The 16,440-nt window shown below is 36.9% G+C and overlaps 3 protein-coding genes across 3 annotated transcripts; all 3 read left to right on the plus strand.

Moving 5' to 3' along the window:
* Positions 1-4,198: 4,198 nt before the first annotated feature.
* On the plus strand, positions 4,199-9,353 carry TBL11 (TRICHOME BIREFRINGENCE-LIKE 11). Its single transcript, XM_021434550.1, has 4 exons — positions 4,199-5,259; positions 6,326-6,715; positions 7,751-7,909; positions 8,514-9,353. The coding sequence occupies exons 1-4, from the start codon at positions 4,814-4,816 to the stop codon at positions 8,887-8,889; spliced, it is 1,371 nt and encodes a 456-aa protein (XP_021290225.1). The 5' UTR covers positions 4,199-4,813; the 3' UTR covers positions 8,890-9,353.
* A 677-nt stretch (positions 9,354-10,030) lies between these two features.
* On the plus strand, positions 10,031-14,131 carry ECR1 (E1 C-terminal related 1). Its single transcript, XM_021434551.2, has 9 exons — positions 10,031-10,448; positions 10,531-10,694; positions 11,191-11,393; positions 11,957-12,189; positions 12,290-12,352; positions 12,440-12,496; positions 12,840-12,961; positions 13,436-13,553; positions 13,661-14,131. Exons 1-9 carry the CDS (start codon positions 10,350-10,352, stop codon positions 13,946-13,948), a joined length of 1,347 nt encoding a protein of 448 aa, XP_021290226.1. The 5' UTR covers positions 10,031-10,349; the 3' UTR covers positions 13,949-14,131.
* Positions 14,132-14,854: 723 nt separating this feature from the next.
* Positions 14,855-16,228, plus strand: LOC149526866 (uncharacterized). The gene is given in 3 exon segments (XM_089784355.1): positions 14,855-15,569; positions 15,664-15,831; positions 15,833-16,228. Coding segments are annotated over 3 exon segments (366 nt in total). The 5' UTR covers positions 14,855-15,437; the 3' UTR covers positions 15,899-16,228.
* The last annotated feature ends 212 nt before the right edge of the window (positions 16,229-16,440 follow it).

Here is a 16,440-nt window from a genome sequence, read left to right on the forward strand (position 1 = left end):
TTCCGTTTTCTTTTGTTAAGTAACTCGATTTGAATCTCTTTCTTTGATTTTATTTCATTGATTAATGGAACCCTTTCTTTTTCCTGATGAAAATTTGATCTTTGAGCTTCAATTATCTGCTGCATTGCTAAGTCGTGTGAATTTATTATGTGTTTGAATCCCATAAAAATTCATGTTTTTATTTAGTCCGGTAAAGTTTTGACGCATTGTTAAGTTTTGTAAATTGATTATCTGTATTTCCTTTTAGTACTTGTTTTGGTAGATGGATAAACGAGAAAATTGGGAAGTGAATAATGAAGAACAATGGATGGAGAATTGGGATAGACGGCGAAGAATGGCTGTAGTTCAAGTTCTTTGTTATGTAGTGCATGCCATGTGTCTACCATGTGTATTACCGTAGATATATTAATGTGCCTGGAAAGTCTTCAACATGCAAGAAACGAAAGGCTACTATGTGGGGGAGAGAGTTTAAGAAAATTGGGGACACAGATAAAGATGTTGCTGAGGCAATTCCGGAGGGAAATGCTGTGATGGGAAGAGGCCACGCCCGTGTTGACTCTGAAGAAGTTGCTTTTAAAGATTTGGTAAACATTGGAGTTGAGAAGCACTTAATCTATGGTGCATACAGCTTTCTAATTGAAGATCATGCGAGGGTGAGAGCGTTCTTTGGTTTCCCAGTTCAGGAGCGTAAAGAGTTTCTAACACAGATGATGTATGAACCTGAGGACCCTTACAGAGTTTCTTTTGCAGCTGATGAGACATGATTGAAGACTTTCATGATCTCTCCCTCCATGCTGGACAAGTATTTAAATGAATAAATGGTGGTTTATCTTCTTGCTAGCTTTATGCTATTTCTTTACCCTTTTCCCCTTGGAATCATTCAAAGATGTCATGTTTATGATTTTGGAAGTTACCATTTACATTGTGTTTGCTTGTTGTGGATGATATTGCGTTAAAAACCAAGAGCTTTTTCTGTAGACAATGCTGCTCGAGTAAGATTTCTCGTGCTTTCTGTTGACTTTGGAGCTCATTGTGTTACTTTTGAATTATTTTTAAATGACTTGATGCGTCCTTAAATAGAAAAGTGAATGATCTGCCATGACCTTTTTATACGCAATTGATGTTCCCCACACGTCAGGATTATATGGTTCCATCTTCATTACTGTTTCCGGATTAGATGCTCACCGTCCATTCTTTTTGTGGCTAACCAAGTATGAAAGACTTTCAGGATGAGATCTCACCCTGATTATACATCCATTTACATTCCATTCTTTTCGTGGCTAACGAAATAGGAAAGACTCTCAGGATAAGATCTCAACCCCTTTATACATCTATTCGCATTCCATTCTTTTTGTGGTTAACCAAGTAGAATAGGCTTTCAGGATAACATCTCACCCTCGTTATACATCCACATGAAAAGGCAAAAGAAAAGAAAAGAAGATATCTTTTTGTCTCAGACATGAGTCCTATATTCTCTCATTTCATTATAAAATTTTGGAGCCAGTTGATGTATGGTAACCTATTTATTAGTATTATGACAATTGTTACTGAATTCATTGCTGATAATTGTTTGGGCTTCAAGGTCATATTTAGTTGGAACTTAGTAGATAGTTCTAAAAGTTTGTATGGCAATGTGAACAACCACAGAAATAGGGTGACAGGGCTGCAGGCACCCATGCCAGTAGTGGGGATTGTTGATTCATCAGAATCATCACCAAGGAGTGTGAAATTTTCACATTTCAAGTTCAATGTGCATGTTTTAACTTTGCATAGCTAGGTATTAAATTGTTTGCTATAATAACTAAAATGTAATGGAGTTTGAGGAATTTCATTCATATTGTAGTATGATGCATGGACTAGTAGCTAAATAAGTTTATACTTTCAGGTCAAAATTTGGGAAAGCAGAAGCCAGTGTGCAAATGTGCTTTAATCAAACAGGATTTGGTTGTGCTTTAATGAGATAGGTGAAAGTGCATTAATTTTTGGCTTTGTAGTCTCCTTTGCTCACATTACGTGTCTTAGCCAATTAAATGAAGATGATGCCAAATAGAACCAGCAATTATTTTCTGGTTTTGCATGGAAGTGTATAGGATTTAAACATAAAGAGGACATGAAAGAATCTTACAAAAACTGCACCTAGGGTCAGTAAAGAACAACTTCTCTGATAGGGAAAGGGTGAGAATTGAGCAAAAGGAAAGAATAATATGAGAAGTAACTCTCTCAGTCTCTCCTATCTATAAATTTCATCATACTAATCTAACCAATATGAATTCAAAGTTTAACCGTGAGAGATTCCTTGAGAATTCTCTTACAAAATTCAGTGTTATTATAACTGTTGAGATATTCCTCGAGAACCGTCCTATCGAATTGAGTAATTTTAAGTTAGATATGATAATGTGAATGGAAATCCGGGGAAGTTCCAAGGCTTTGGCATAAAGGAGAATAAAAAATAAAAGCAAAGGTACAGTGTAGAAACTCTTACTTTGGAGCTCCAATGGCTTAAGAGTAAAAAAGAATAGAAAGACGCGAGTACATTAGACAAATGGGCGCAGATTACGCTTGAAATTAAGTGTAGGAGACAACAAACAAGGATTGGGATTTGGGGGGCATCACAAAATGGGCCAAAATTAATCAAATATTATGGAAAAAATAATGAGGGCATTGCTGTTACGTTATGCTGTTTATGGGCTTTATTCTGCCCCAGACAAGTTCCACGTGACATTCCTTGGATTTCTTAATCAATTTCTCACGTACATCACAAGATGACAAGAGTGATACTACTACGTTCAGCTCTACTAATCAGACTTACCCTTTGTTATCAAATAGAAAACAGAGTCTGAACCAGCCTGAAAGGCGGGAAAAAATATGAATATACATGAAAATCAACCGACATATTCTTCGCTGCTCAATTTTTTCTTGTAATTTTGCAGTTGCCTCTTCAATGGCAAGATACTTTCCACTTTCAAAAAGGGGTAAAGTGTGTCAAAATAAAAGGAAAGACTATCATCTGAGTGGCATTGAATGATGCAGTTGAGGGGTTGTGGCTTACTCCTAGGCCTAAAAGTTAGATGGTCAAGATTTGAAGGTCCCCCCAACCTCAACCTCAACCCCAACCCAGCTCTTCCTACTCCTTGAAGGGCACTCAATGAAGAAAGAGTGTCCATCACTTTAACCCACCATTTGGCAATGGCTCAGGATAAGTGCTGCAGCATTACTGGCACAAAATGTTTGATCAAATTCTCTCTTCCCCATTTCCCAGGAATCTCATTGATACTGAGTACAAGAAACAATGAACAAAGACATGTTGTGCTATCAGTCCAAGTGTAAGTGTCAACCAGCAATTAAGGTTTGAACAAGACCCAGAAAATAGAATAGTATTTGAACTGTGAAAGAAAATGATTTTTCGGCTTTGATTAAATAACATCTCTTTCAATAAGACCTGATTTTGATTTTTTAGTGGCCGGTAACCTTCCATACATAGACTAAATGCCCTGACATCACGGCTAATTGAAAACAATAAAATTTAACGATAAAAAAATTTTATAATTGTAATAGACTTAATAATATTATAATATAAATTTAATTAGATATTATAATCTAATAGCATTATATTATAACTCTAATTAGATAATTTCTATAATAGTTATTAGATCTAAGAGATAAAATAATTTATTTACTTGTATTTTTTTTTATAAAAAAAAAAAAAAGGGGAAAGAGTTGCACATTTTTTGTAGCACACAAATGGCTATAAACCAAATAGAGAGGTCCAGCAATGGCATTTTAAAACCTGTACTTTTAGGGGCCCTTCAGAAACCCTGTCCTTTGTTAGTATTGAAGTTTTTGGGTTTGGGTTAGGTGTCACATTTTCAATGCTTTGGGTGGGTTATGGCAGTGATACGGGGTCTCATAATGAGCAAATAAGGGGGCTATCTAGCCAAAGATTTACATAGAAAATTCCACACTAATCTTATTGAGTGCTTTCATTGCCAACGTTGTCGTCTTGAGTCCACAGTGATTAACCGATGAGCATCCCTGTAAGGAGCACCACAGTCACGATCTTTCGATGCACGTGAACTACACGAACCAATTAGAATATTGAAAGAAACCTGGGCAAATTTTCTGATAAGGAAATGTCTTGTGCACGGACTCAATATAAGGAGTGGTATTTGGTCCTAACCGTTAGCCTTAGTGAAGCAAATCAAGCCCCCACCCCTCCCACTAAAGCCTCAAAAGTGAACTCCCCTTTATACCCATGCTTTTCAAAACCAAAATCTCTCTCTCTCTCTCTCCCCATTCCTCTTTTGAACTCGGAAGGTTCTGGCTTCTGATTCTTGACCTTGTAATGAATCCGTTTTACCAGTAGCTTGCTCACAAGTTCTTATTGCCATTATTCTATTCACCAAACTCAAAATTTTTTTCTATTTTCCTTCCCTTTTCCCTTTTCTCTCTCTCTAAAATAAAGTAAACTGAAAAAGAGAAGAAAAGAAGAAAGTACATAACTCCACCATGAATGCTGCCTTGCTTCCTTGACACCCATTTTTATTGCTTTTTTTTTTCTCTTTCTCTGTGTAAACCCATCATTCATAACTTAACAAAAACTGACCTAAACCAAGCAAAGAAGCCAAAAGCAAAAACATGGTTCAGCACTATTGGCCATGAATGCTATTTTGCTTGAAAAGCACACCTCTATATTCTTTACACCTTATCCCCTCCCCCGTCGTTTTTCTCTGCTGTTCCTCTCTCTGGTTTTTCATCAGTTTTAGCAAAGAAACAATACCCAGATTCCAAAATTTCATTTTTATATAAATTTCAAATGTGTAAAGGTCCATCTCAACAAGACCATGAAACCATGCCAGTTTTTGAAGCTTTTAAAAAGTTCAAGCGTTTGAGACTCTTTGAGCCGTCTTTGGGGGTTCTTGGCTTCTTCTTTGTCGCTGTTTGCGTGATTTGTAGTTTCTTTTACTTGGATTACAGAGCTGTGGCTAGAGGGTATAGAGTTCCCAGTCAGTCAAAGAGATTTATGTGGCTTAAACTTGATCGGTCTTCTTCGAGTGAGATTAAAAAAGTTAATTTCTTGAGCCAGGAAGGTGAAGGGTGTGATGTGTTTGATGGTGATTGGGTGTGGGATGAAAGGTATCCTCTTTATGAATCCAGAGATTGCAGCTTTCTTGATGAAGGATTTAGGTGTACTGAAAATGGAAGACCAGATTTGTTCTATACCAAATGGAGATGGCAGCCTAAGCATTGTAACCTTCCCAGGTTCTTATTTTGCTTGATTCTTTAAATTTTTCATTCTCTTACAATTTGTTGGTTGCGGATGAATTGATGGAAAATAATAGAGATCAAGGAAATCTTGGTTATTGTTAGAGCTTGATTTACGAGAAAGGTTTTGAGTCTTTTTATTGAGCTGGAAGCAGTAGAAACAGAGACCATGAAGATTGAGTGATTTTGATATGTATGCTTTTTATTAATTTTTGTTGGTTTAGTCTACTTGTGGTGTTTTCATTGGCAATAATTTCTATGCTACTTTACAAGTAATTTGTCTTTGGTTTTTCCCGTATGTCCTCTTAGGTTTAATAATAAAGCTTTAGAAATTGTCTGTGCAATGAAAATGACAGCCTTTTCAATTATCTTTTTCTTCCTAATTAATTTCACTTCCTCTCCAGGTAGATTTACAAAGCAATTTGATTGAGAGATGGTTAGACTTAGTGCCAATTTGAGTGTGGCTTCCCGTGATTCATTAAAATTTTGTCTTTTCTTTCCTTGGTCCTTTGTTTCAGTCAATTTCATCATTGCTTGTTTTTGTTCCTGTTCCTGTTCCTTTCTTATAGTTTTGTGGTCATTTTCTATCGTAGATAAGCCTCCCTCGTGAACGTATAAGGATTTGAAGCTTTTTAAACAATCAATACCAAACTGGCTTTTCTTGGTAGTAATTAGAAATGGTTTGTTCTATATTAACTGGGTTTTTTATGTTCAATATAACTTCATAAATTACCTTTCGCCACTATTCAAAAATTAGTTTATAATTTCTACTGCACTTCTTGTGTTATTACAAGTTTTGTGTGAGGTATCAGATTTTATTGCCACTCTTTTGATGACATTCTTTTAATAATTTAAATTTCATTTCTGACTTTTATACCGTACAAGGTTTGTGATACTTATCTTGTATTTGTGGCTGTTAACTTATCATTGATTCTTTTCCTCTTTCTAGTATCATTTCTCAATTGCCAATGGAAAATATAAGGATTGGATATTCTTGATTATATTTGTTGTTTGTTCATTAAGATTTATCTATTCATTTGTTTTAGCGTTATTGATAAGACAGATTTGATGGAAAAGTGATGTTGGAGAAGTTGCGAAACAAGCGATTGGTTTTTGTTGGTGATTCAATTGGAAGAAATCAATGGGAATCGCTCCTCTGCATGCTTGCTTCTGCTGTTCCCAATCAAGATTCGATATATGAAGTGAACGGCAGCCCAATTACGAAGCATAAAGGGTTCTTAGTATTCAAGTTCAAGGATTATAATTGCACGGTGGAGTACTACAGAGCTCCTTTTCTTGTCCTGCAGAGCAGGCCTCCTGCTGGATCTCCACAAAAGATCAAGACAACACTTAAATTAGATCAAATGGATTGGAATTCTATTAGGTGGAAAGATGCAGATGTGTTGGTCTTCAATACTGGGCATTGGTGGAATTATGAGAAGACCATAAGAGGGTAAACTATTTCTTTTGTTCTTGTTAAAATCCTTTCTCATTGTGTCTATATCGTTGATTTTTATGTCAAATCAATGAGCTTAGACTAGGTTAGCTTTTGATACTATAAAAATTCCATTAAATCAAAACATGTCTGGGTGAGTATTTGGTTTATATTGTAGTAAATAGTAGTATTACATCTATGGTTAAAAAGAATAGAAAAATATCTTCCAATGCAAAAGTAATGAGGATGAGTGGCTTAAGCAAAGTCTTTTTCAAACATGCTATGTTGTCCCAAGCAAACAAAAAAATTGGATGACTGAATGGCATCCTGGAAGGAATATCAGAATCTATAACAGCTTCTTCCATTATGGGGATGCCTACCATATCAATGACCCCTAGCTGCATATTTGTAGATTAGGATAATGGAGGGCCATTATGGTTGATATTCATAATGTGAGATTTTGGGTTGTTAATTGAATAATAAGATGTGGTCCTGTGACAGCTCAACAACTTTGCTTTGAAAAGAGCTTCTTACTGTGGTTAAGCATCTTTTTTTTCTTTCAAAGATATGAGCAACACTTCAGTACTTGCAATCATGAACCCTGCTTCTGTCTTAGTAGGACCTTTCATCTCATGTTTTTCTAGGAAATTTAAATGCAAAGTGCTGTTAGGTAAAGGATGTATCTGCCAATTGTAATTTCTCCTTTTGATATCTGAGAGGGTCCCGTCTAAATTTAAATGTTACTAAACAGAGAAGGTAATTTGTGGCGTTGAACTTTGTGGCTTGCATGGGTTGGTTTTAAGTGATTTTTCAACATTTAACAACAACGGACCCTACACTTTGTCATTTATGATTTGGGTTGGATGTAAATCTACTCAATGGATACTGGATGTGACCTTTTAGAATTTTTTTCTTATGCATGCAAGGGGGGAGGTATGAAAGAGAAAGCCAATTGTCAATAGAAATTGAGAATCAGTGCTCGCAGTTATCATATATGCTTGAACTAGGTGGAAGTACCATGATCTGATTTTAAATTTCCATTTTGACGGCCAGGGGATGTTACTTTCAAGAAGGCGACAAGGTCAAATTGGAAATGACAGTAGAACATGCATATCAAAGGTCCATAGAGACTGTGATGCAGTGGGTACATAATGAGGTGAATACAAGGAGGACCAAGGTCTTTTTCCGCACATTTGCACCTGTACATTTCAGGTTTGTTTTAATCTTGCAGTTGTTTTACTGCTAATATCTATTGCAGGCTGCTCATTTAGAGGTCCACTTATGTAATTAACATTCGCTGGGCACCTTTTGTAGTATTTTGGTCTCCTGGAAACAATTGGCATATGTAGAGACCTGGGAGAAGGTGTGGGTGGGATCTGAGATGGGCCTTGGTTATAAGAACTTGGATGTCAATGATGAAATTTCTGGGGTTTTCCAACTAATACTAGAAATATCAATTCTCTTGTCAAAATAATAGTGTATGTGCACTTGATTGACGGATTAATTCTTATGCTGCATTCCTTTTGCATTTGAGGCCATGTTTAACCATCAAATATTTAAGGTTGAAAGTTGATCCTGAAGTATATACTACATAATTCATTTTCCTTTGTCCAACATGAAACTATTATTGGGTCTTGCTTCTGATATGCACATTCATGTGTAGTTCTACATGCCTGCATTAATGCCACTTGTAATGCATCTACAACAAACCTGACTCATCTGAGAAAGAATCAAAACCTTGTTTTTGCCTTGCTAAGTAGATTTTATAGGCAATTATGCATTCTACGGGAGTAGCTAAATTTCTTTAACTTCGCAGAGGAGGAGATTGGAAAACTGGGGGAAGCTGCCACATGGAGACACTGCCAGAGCTGGGGACATCCTTGGTGCCATCTGCAACTTGGGAGCAATTCAAAATAGTCAGTGGTGTGTTATTGGCTTACTCGAATGCATCACTGGCGATGAAATTTGACATATTGAATGTCACTCGTATGACAGCCCGAAGGAAAGATGGCCACTCATCTCTGTACTATTTGGGTCCCAAGGAAAGCCCTGCACCACTTCATCGGCAGGACTGCAGTCATTGGTGTCTGCCCGGAGTGCCTGATGCATGGAATGAGTTACTCTATGCAGTGTTCCTTAAACATTATATTAATCATACATTCAACTCATCAACATACGAAGCACAGGTTTGATTGAGGATGAAGCCTCTAATTTATACACCTATACAAACAGATGCACAGAAATGACTCGGACTTCCCCACAAAGACAAAATGGGAGACAGTTTAGAATGAATTTTGCCATAGCTCAAGGGTAAATTTCAAAAGTGGATCAATGATTTTGGCAGTGTTAGATTATGAAGTAAAACATTATTTTTTTTTTCCCATTTGGCTAGAGAGTTGCTATTGATTCAAGGAGCCCCAATTTCAGGGGCAGTTAGTGGGCACGGATTCTGCCTGTGGGAATAAAGCTGTAGGACAAGTTCACACATGAGCATCCTGTTGAGATCATCTGACATATTCCTTGGGAAAGAAAATGTAATTATCTTCCTTCTTTTTCTTTTTCTTTTTTGTATTTAACTTGTATAATGAATCAAAAATATTAATCACTAGACAGTTGATAAGCACTAATGCTAGTGCCTTGTGATATTCAGATGGTATGACTATGCTGGCATGACCCTTTTGCTTTTCCTAATTTATTAAGCATAATAAGCCATATTGAACCAAACCAAGGACATTTTCCAATTAAAGTAGTGAAAGTAGTGGGTTAGGGTTGTTTACCAATTAATATTTGGGAAAAGTTGTTGATTTACTGGTACTAATAGTAATAGGCATCAGGGTTCAAGAACGAGTTGAAGTGGGTGATTTTGTTGGCTAATTAAAATATTATTGGTTGATTTTCTTTTCATTTTTCTCTGCCCTCTTTTGCAACAAGAGAAAAGAACCGTGAACACTATAATTAGAAATTAAGGTTCTGTAGTTCAACTTTAACCAACCAGTCCCTCGATTTTCAAATCTATACAACCTGGACTCTGCCATCATTGAGGAAGAGTTTGCCTTTAATCTTTTCAACGATATAAAAGGGATGTGAGACCTTTAGGTGGCAAGCTAATTCTCTCTAGGAGAACTTATAGAGCTTACATAAAAATGCGCAGGGTCTACTCCAATGGTAGTTTTTAGTTTTTACCTACTTCTGCAGCACCAATTTGTAAGAAGGAAACAAGATAAGGTAAAAAACCTAGGCAGTAAAAGAGCAGAACAAGAACAATGGGCCAAAGGGTCTAGAGGGGCCCTTAAACAAGATGCAACGGATCAAACAACAACACCCCAAATTTGCTTCTGGATTTGGCCCCTAACCCATTTCTATTTCTCCCCAAACAATTTCATTTATTGTTCTCTTCAAACAAACGATTTACAGAAAATATGAAAACCAATTGATCCAGAAAAAGAAAGGAAAAGAAAGGAAATTTGTTGGGTGACTGAAGAGCGAAGACCATGGAGGCCTGAAATCCGAACTCCAAAGGCCATCAGAGCCAAGCGTGATTTTCAAGCTACGTTTCACTCAAAAAGACCATCTTTTTTCAACTTTTTTCTGTTTTGGGTCCCCAGTTTATAAATCAAAAACCTTCCTAAAGTACCTTAAATCTTCCTAAAAAATGGCGGACGCAGCACCACCAAGTAAATCAAGAGACCTAGACAAGCTCCTTCTCCGACCAGGAAACCTCGTTGGCCCGAGCTTCGAGCCTGGCGTTCAAGTATAATTCTCTTGCTCTCTCTCTCTCCCTCTCTTTAAAATTTTTGCGAACTGTTCCTTTTGAGGGTTTTGGGTATTTGCAGTTAAGGGATGATTTACAAGAATATGCGAAAGTTTTGGTGGTGGGAGCAGGAGGATTGGGATGTGAGCTACTTAAGGATTTGGCTCTCTCTGGTTTTAAAAATCTTGAGGTCATTGATATGGACCGGATTGAAGTCACCAATCTCAACCGTCAATTTCTCTTCAGGTTTCTTTTTTATTTTTCGCCTACCTTTTCTAGTAATTTTTTTGGGGTTCAATTCTTGATTTAATTAGCTACTACCGTGAATTGGTATGATTTGATTAAATTGATTGTCGAATTAGGACCAGAAATTCGCTAGCACCTACTGTTACATAATTTTAGTGTTTGTTTGTGGAAGTCTTAGGTTCAAATCATAGGACAGGAGAGGGTTACTTAACTTACTATCGGCATGAGTCTGATGAGCTTTCACATGTATCAAAAAGAGAAAGAAGGAAAAACAAAGCACGGAAAGATTCATGGGTGTCTAGTGAAAGATTGGCAATGCATTTTGTTATGATGGTTTTCTCACGAGCTAATTATCACCAGCATTGAATTTGCTTTATTGCATTTTTACTTGATTATTTCCTCTGAAGCTCAAATGTCTACTTTGTGTCTGCTATTTAATTTATATTGGGAACTGGAAAGTTTAAATTAGTGTTATTTTGGGTGTTAATACTTGTAGGCTGGAAGATGTTGGTAAGCCAAAGGCTGAAGTGGCAGCAAAGCGTGTCATGGAAAGAGTTAGTGGTGTGAATATTGTGCCTCATTTTTGCCGAATTGAGGACAAGGACATTGAATTTTATAGTGACTTCAACATTATTGCCCTTGGTCTTGATTCCATTGAGGCTCGGAGCTACATTAATGCTGTGGCTTGTAGTTTCCTCGGTGCGTGTTTCAATCAATTAAAAGCTGACTGTATCTACTTGAAATTTGTTTTGTATATCTATTATACTAGGCCTAGGACATTTAAATTTCAAATTCTTGCATTTGGGATAACTTGGAATGTATCTTGATGTGAGGGTTTGCAAAAATACTCGAATACTCTAGGTTCTCTTCATGGCACGATGATAGTTATATAAGGGTAGTAGATTGCACACAGCCTTATGGCATAATGCTTTCCATGCTTATATGAGTTGTGAATATCCTGAGAGCTCACAACTGTGGCATGTTTCTCAACATAATTCTTTTAAGTCACCTTGGACATGCTTAATCCCTTCATACCTGCCATTTAAGGAGGACTGAGTTTGATAACTTGACATTTGACAGATAATAAGAAGCAGGTTTCTGGTAATCATACCATTTGCTTTTCTTTTTTGTAGCATGAATTCTGAGCTAGGCATCTGATTTTTTATCTCCTCTCCTTTAATGTACCAACATTTAGTTGTCAAAGTGACTTTCTATATTGAATAGGGGCTAATATTTGGCCTCTTTGTTTTCTGTTATTCAAGAGTATGATTCTGACGACAACCCACGAGAAGAAACAATGAAGCCTATGGTAGATGGTGGGACCGAAGGTTTCAAGGGCCATGCTAGGGTGATTGTGCCAGGGGTCACACCTTGCTTTGAGTGTACAATCTGGCTTTTTCCTCCTCAAGTGAAGTTTCCTTTATGTACTTTAGCAGAAACACCCAGAAATGCAGCTCATTGTATTGAATATGCTCACCTAATTAAATGGGATGAGGTAATTCAAGAATTAGTGTCTTCTTTGTCACTTTCTCAAATAGCTTTCATGTCAGTTGATTCTGATATTTCATGACAGTTTTTGTTTTCCCACCTTATAGGGTCACAGTGGAAAGGCTTTTGATCCAGATAACCCAGATCACATGAAGTGGGTCTATGATGAGGTTAATTATACTAATCTTTATAGCAATGCTTTTCTTTAAGTTGGTTTTGCTTTTGATTCTTTCATTAACGCCATCCAAATATCACAGGCTGTCAAGAGAGCAGAGCTTTTTGGGATTCCAGGAGTTACTTATTCTCTTACTCAGGTATTCTGGGAAGCTAAAGTTTGACTTATGTTTGCTTGATTGCTATATTGCTACCTCTGGTGTTCTATATGATTCCAGAAGAAAAAGTTAATATTTTAAGTTGTCTAACTTATCAATTTGGTTTTTAAGTAATATGTCTTTTTAATGACTCTTCAATATTTCAAACTTCTCAACTATGTATGATAAGCTAATGGCATTCTGATACCAGATTTAAAGTACTAATTATCATTGGTTAAAGTAGAAACAGTCACGCTTGAGTGTCTTCTCCTCATTGATTATAGATGCTCCTGCTTTGTTCTTGATAGTATATAAAAGAATAATAGTATTTCTTTGTCGCTCACAGGGTGTTGTGAAAAACATCATACCAGCTATTGCTTCCACCAATGCAATTATTTCTGCTGCATGCGCTTTGGAAACCTTGAAGATTGCATCAGGATGCAGTAAAACTCTATCAAACTATCTTACGTATGTCGAAGACTCTCTCTTTCTTTGGGTCATTCTCATATTGGAACTTGTGATTAATTGGTCACAACATTTGAATGGCTTTGACTCTGGTTATGGTGCTTGTGTCACTTATTTTCCATTTAGAATGCATAAATGGAATGTTTTAGGAGTGCAACCACAACGATGGTAGCAATTATAGAATCTCTGGATCTTGGCAAAAGATAGTGAGATGAAGGGGCATATAGGCTCTCTGAAACGATGCAAAAAAGTTGATTCTTTATTATGATGACTTGATTGTTAACAGCACATTGTAGAGATTAATACAATCAACAAACTTGATATTTGCAGTCGGATGAACAATTTCTTGTTTCAATCTTTTATCTGGCTTTAGAACAGTCATATTCGTTTCTTTATTTCTTTATTATTTTGTGTTTTCATGTTGGCCATATATTGGGCTTCAAAATCCATTGTCAAACTTGTGTACTGCTTTTGTAGGTATAATGGTGTTGAAGGTCTTCACACGAAAGTGACTGAATTTGTGAAGGACAAGGACTGTCTTGTTTGTGGTCCGGGTGTTCTTGTTGAGCTGGATGCTACAGTTACACTACAAAAGGTTAACTTTCTGCTTCTTATGGAGCTGACTTTATAGGTTGGCTTGAGTCAATTTTAGTATGTTGTTATATTTATGCCTTTTCCTTTATTCAATTTGTGCGGAAGCAGTTTATTGATATGCTAGAGGAGCATCCTAAGCTGCTCATGTCAAAAGCGTCAATCACATATCGAGGGAAGAATCTATACATGCAGGCCCCTCCTGTTCTGGAAGAGATGACCCGATCAAATCTAAGTTTACCGCTATATGACCTCATGGATAAAGTCCCAAAAGACATCCTCCATGCGACTGGTACAATCAACAAGGACAACAAAAAATCTTCTGGTTTAAGAAAATTGCGTGTCAATTTCAAGGGGATCGATGGGGTTACAGATATGGATATGGCTGGTGGTGCATGATCATACTAATAGAAATGATCATTTTACAGTATAATCTTCTTGTCAATTGTTTCAATCCCATTTTTCAGTCTTTGGAGAAGAAAATGTGTTTAGGTCCCAGTTACTGTTACATTTTGTTTGAACTTCCAAGATGCCAGTTGCTTCCAAATGGTATATTTAGCTTGAAGGTTCAAGTCTTCATCATATTTACCTCTCTTTATTGAATGCAATAATGAAACTGAAACTATGGAAAAGAAAATCTTATATGGAGAGAACACGAAGATTTATACTCCATATTCTTCAAACGGGGCATGTCCCCTATGCCAGCCAGCAAAAAATGTGGACCCTGGACCGACATAACACCATAATTGAAGTTCTATCTAGCTTTCCTTTGATAGATTGAAAGACTACCTACAGCTATTCTTTGAAGTGTCATGAAACTTTGTTCATCAGTTGATGCATTATTTGAACCACCCCTAGTGGGCCACAGATCCCCTACCCCTTCTATCCTCTTAACCTCAAGATGGTGAATTTCCTACTCGTTATTTGGTAGTTGATCTGATAAGAGTGGTTGTCTTTCCAGTTTCCAGTCAACTTCATTTCAAAACCAGTCAGATTATTTATTGCAAGAAGCCAATTTTCCAAGCGCCTAAGCATCTGGCTTAGCTTAATAGTTGATGCATGCTCTTTTTGTTTAAAGAACGATGGCATATTTATTATTATTTTAGACTAAATAAAGATACTTGATATGAAGGACATAAAATCTCAGAACCTGAATGGAAGTCTGACATGTTGCCAGAAGCTAGTGGCACTGGCGAGACCCTAGAGCAAATACACTGTAGTCTGCATAGAGGGAAAAGCAAGTCTCAAAAATTTTGAAATTATTAAAGTTGTTGCCCTGCTACAAGCTCTAAAAAGGAGATAGATCCTCTGATTACTCTGTGTGATTGCTCTTTAGCGAAAACATGAGAATTGAATTGACTTCAACATCTAGCTAAGTATATAAGAGAGGAGTTTCTGTCTGCGAGTAAAGTACTCGACGGTCATGGACTATGAATATTTTAAGACATAAAACTAGTTCCCCTATAGAGATGTAACAGATAAAAGGAGTGAGGCTTACCCATAATTTACAGCCAAGCATTTGCTGTAGAGATCTGGATTAGATATCAGGGTTTGGGCTGTTGCTAGTTTGCTGTCCTCATCTCGTCTCCCCTACTGGATAACATCATAATACAAATGATTATTGTGGGGTTTGTGGGGCTTCAGCCAGATTTGCCAACTGCCACTAGGAGACCCCCACTACCCCACATGCGATTTCCCATTGATGCTCCTGACTCACAAATCTCTCCTGCTTTTTCCCTTTTTATATAGCCCATGGCTACATTAATGGCAAGAGACATTCATACTCGAAGAAACTTATAAAGTTTCTTGCCAAAAACACACTAGACAAACTCTCTTCAAGTTCTAGTTTCGGTATAGCCCAAAGAAGGAAATTCTTGTTTGAGAAGGCATGGAGGTAGCCCAAGTAGCTGTTGAACTAGAAGATGATCTGTTTTTTGCTGACTTAAGCAAGCAAATCTCTCTGCTAATCATGGATGACGATGAGGATCCAGTTGCAAAGTGCCCTCCTGTTTCTTTCCAGGTTCTTGATCGTCTCCATTCTTTTCATTCATGGAATTCTCTTACATTTTTTACTAAAACTGTCAATGAACTAAGTTGTCCTGTGAAACGTTCAGGCTTTTTCAAGAGCAAATTATCCAGTAGCACCATCCCCATTTCTTCATGGACAAAGCTGCAGAAAAGAAAGCAAAGGCACAGGAGTTTTTTTCCCGCAGTCATCACAGCCAAGAAGGAAGCATAAGCAAGGAAGATTCAGTTCATTCAACAGAAAGTCTAACAGGCAACCTACATGATAACTCAAGATTAATGGTTTCTCAGGCAGTTTGCAACGATTCTTTTTACTCCAGGTGAAAGGCAGGGATATATCTTTGTCAAGTGTATGATTTTTAAAAAGAATTACTAATTCTCCTCTGTCAAAAGCTGCTGAGGCAGGGTAGGCTGTAATGATTTATGATTTATGTACCAGATAATATGCACATGAATAACAATAATAGATCCTGCTCCTTAGTTAGGGGTCTTGAGGAGGTTAACTAAAGGGTCGTGCCTCCCTATATCATGGAAATGTATGGTGGTTTATATGTAATAAGAGTGATTTCAGAAAATTTCGGTTTATTCATTTATGTACATTGATTACACATTAATTTATTTGATATCAAAGAAGGGGCCTTTGTTTTTGGCTAGTAGCTGTCCAAGCAATTTAATTTGACCAAAGGTTGTATTATCCTGTTATGTAACCTTCAACTAACAAAGACAAACATTCTCTGCAAAAATTAGATAAAAGAAAGTATATAACCATAATAAGAACAAATCCCGTTTACAAATGGGAGAAAACAACACTGAAAAAATTTAGCTGCAATCCTGCAAGCTAGCAACCTTCAATGCATGACTGCAGC

This window comes from Theobroma umbraticum, unplaced genomic scaffold (assembly GCF_002168275.2).
Source record: "Theobroma umbraticum cultivar Fairchild unplaced genomic scaffold, ASM216827v3 scaffold_130.0, whole genome shotgun sequence".
Lineage (NCBI taxonomy): Eukaryota > Viridiplantae > Streptophyta > Magnoliopsida > Malvales > Malvaceae > Theobroma > Theobroma umbraticum.

Excerpts from the sequence above, each read along its gene's own strand:
- ECR1 (XM_021434551.2), top strand. The coding sequence starts at position 10,350 with ATGGCGGACGCAGCACCACCAAGTAAATCAAGAGACCTAGACAAGCTC. Across the intron at positions 12,190-12,289 it reads ACCTAATTAAATGGGATGAG|GGTCACAGTGGAAAGGCTTT; the intron begins GTAATTCAAGAA and ends CCCACCTTATAG. Across the intron at positions 12,497-12,839 it reads TTACTTATTCTCTTACTCAG|GGTGTTGTGAAAAACATCAT; the intron begins GTATTCTGGGAA and ends TGTCGCTCACAG.
- TBL11 (XM_021434550.1), top strand. The coding sequence starts at position 4,814 with ATGTGTAAAGGTCCATCTCAACAAGACCATGAAACCATGCCAGTTTTT. Across the intron at positions 5,260-6,325 it reads AAGCATTGTAACCTTCCCAG|ATTTGATGGAAAAGTGATGT; the intron begins GTTCTTATTTTG and ends TTGATAAGACAG. Across the intron at positions 6,716-7,750 it reads TATGAGAAGACCATAAGAGG|GGGATGTTACTTTCAAGAAG; the intron begins GTAAACTATTTC and ends TTTGACGGCCAG.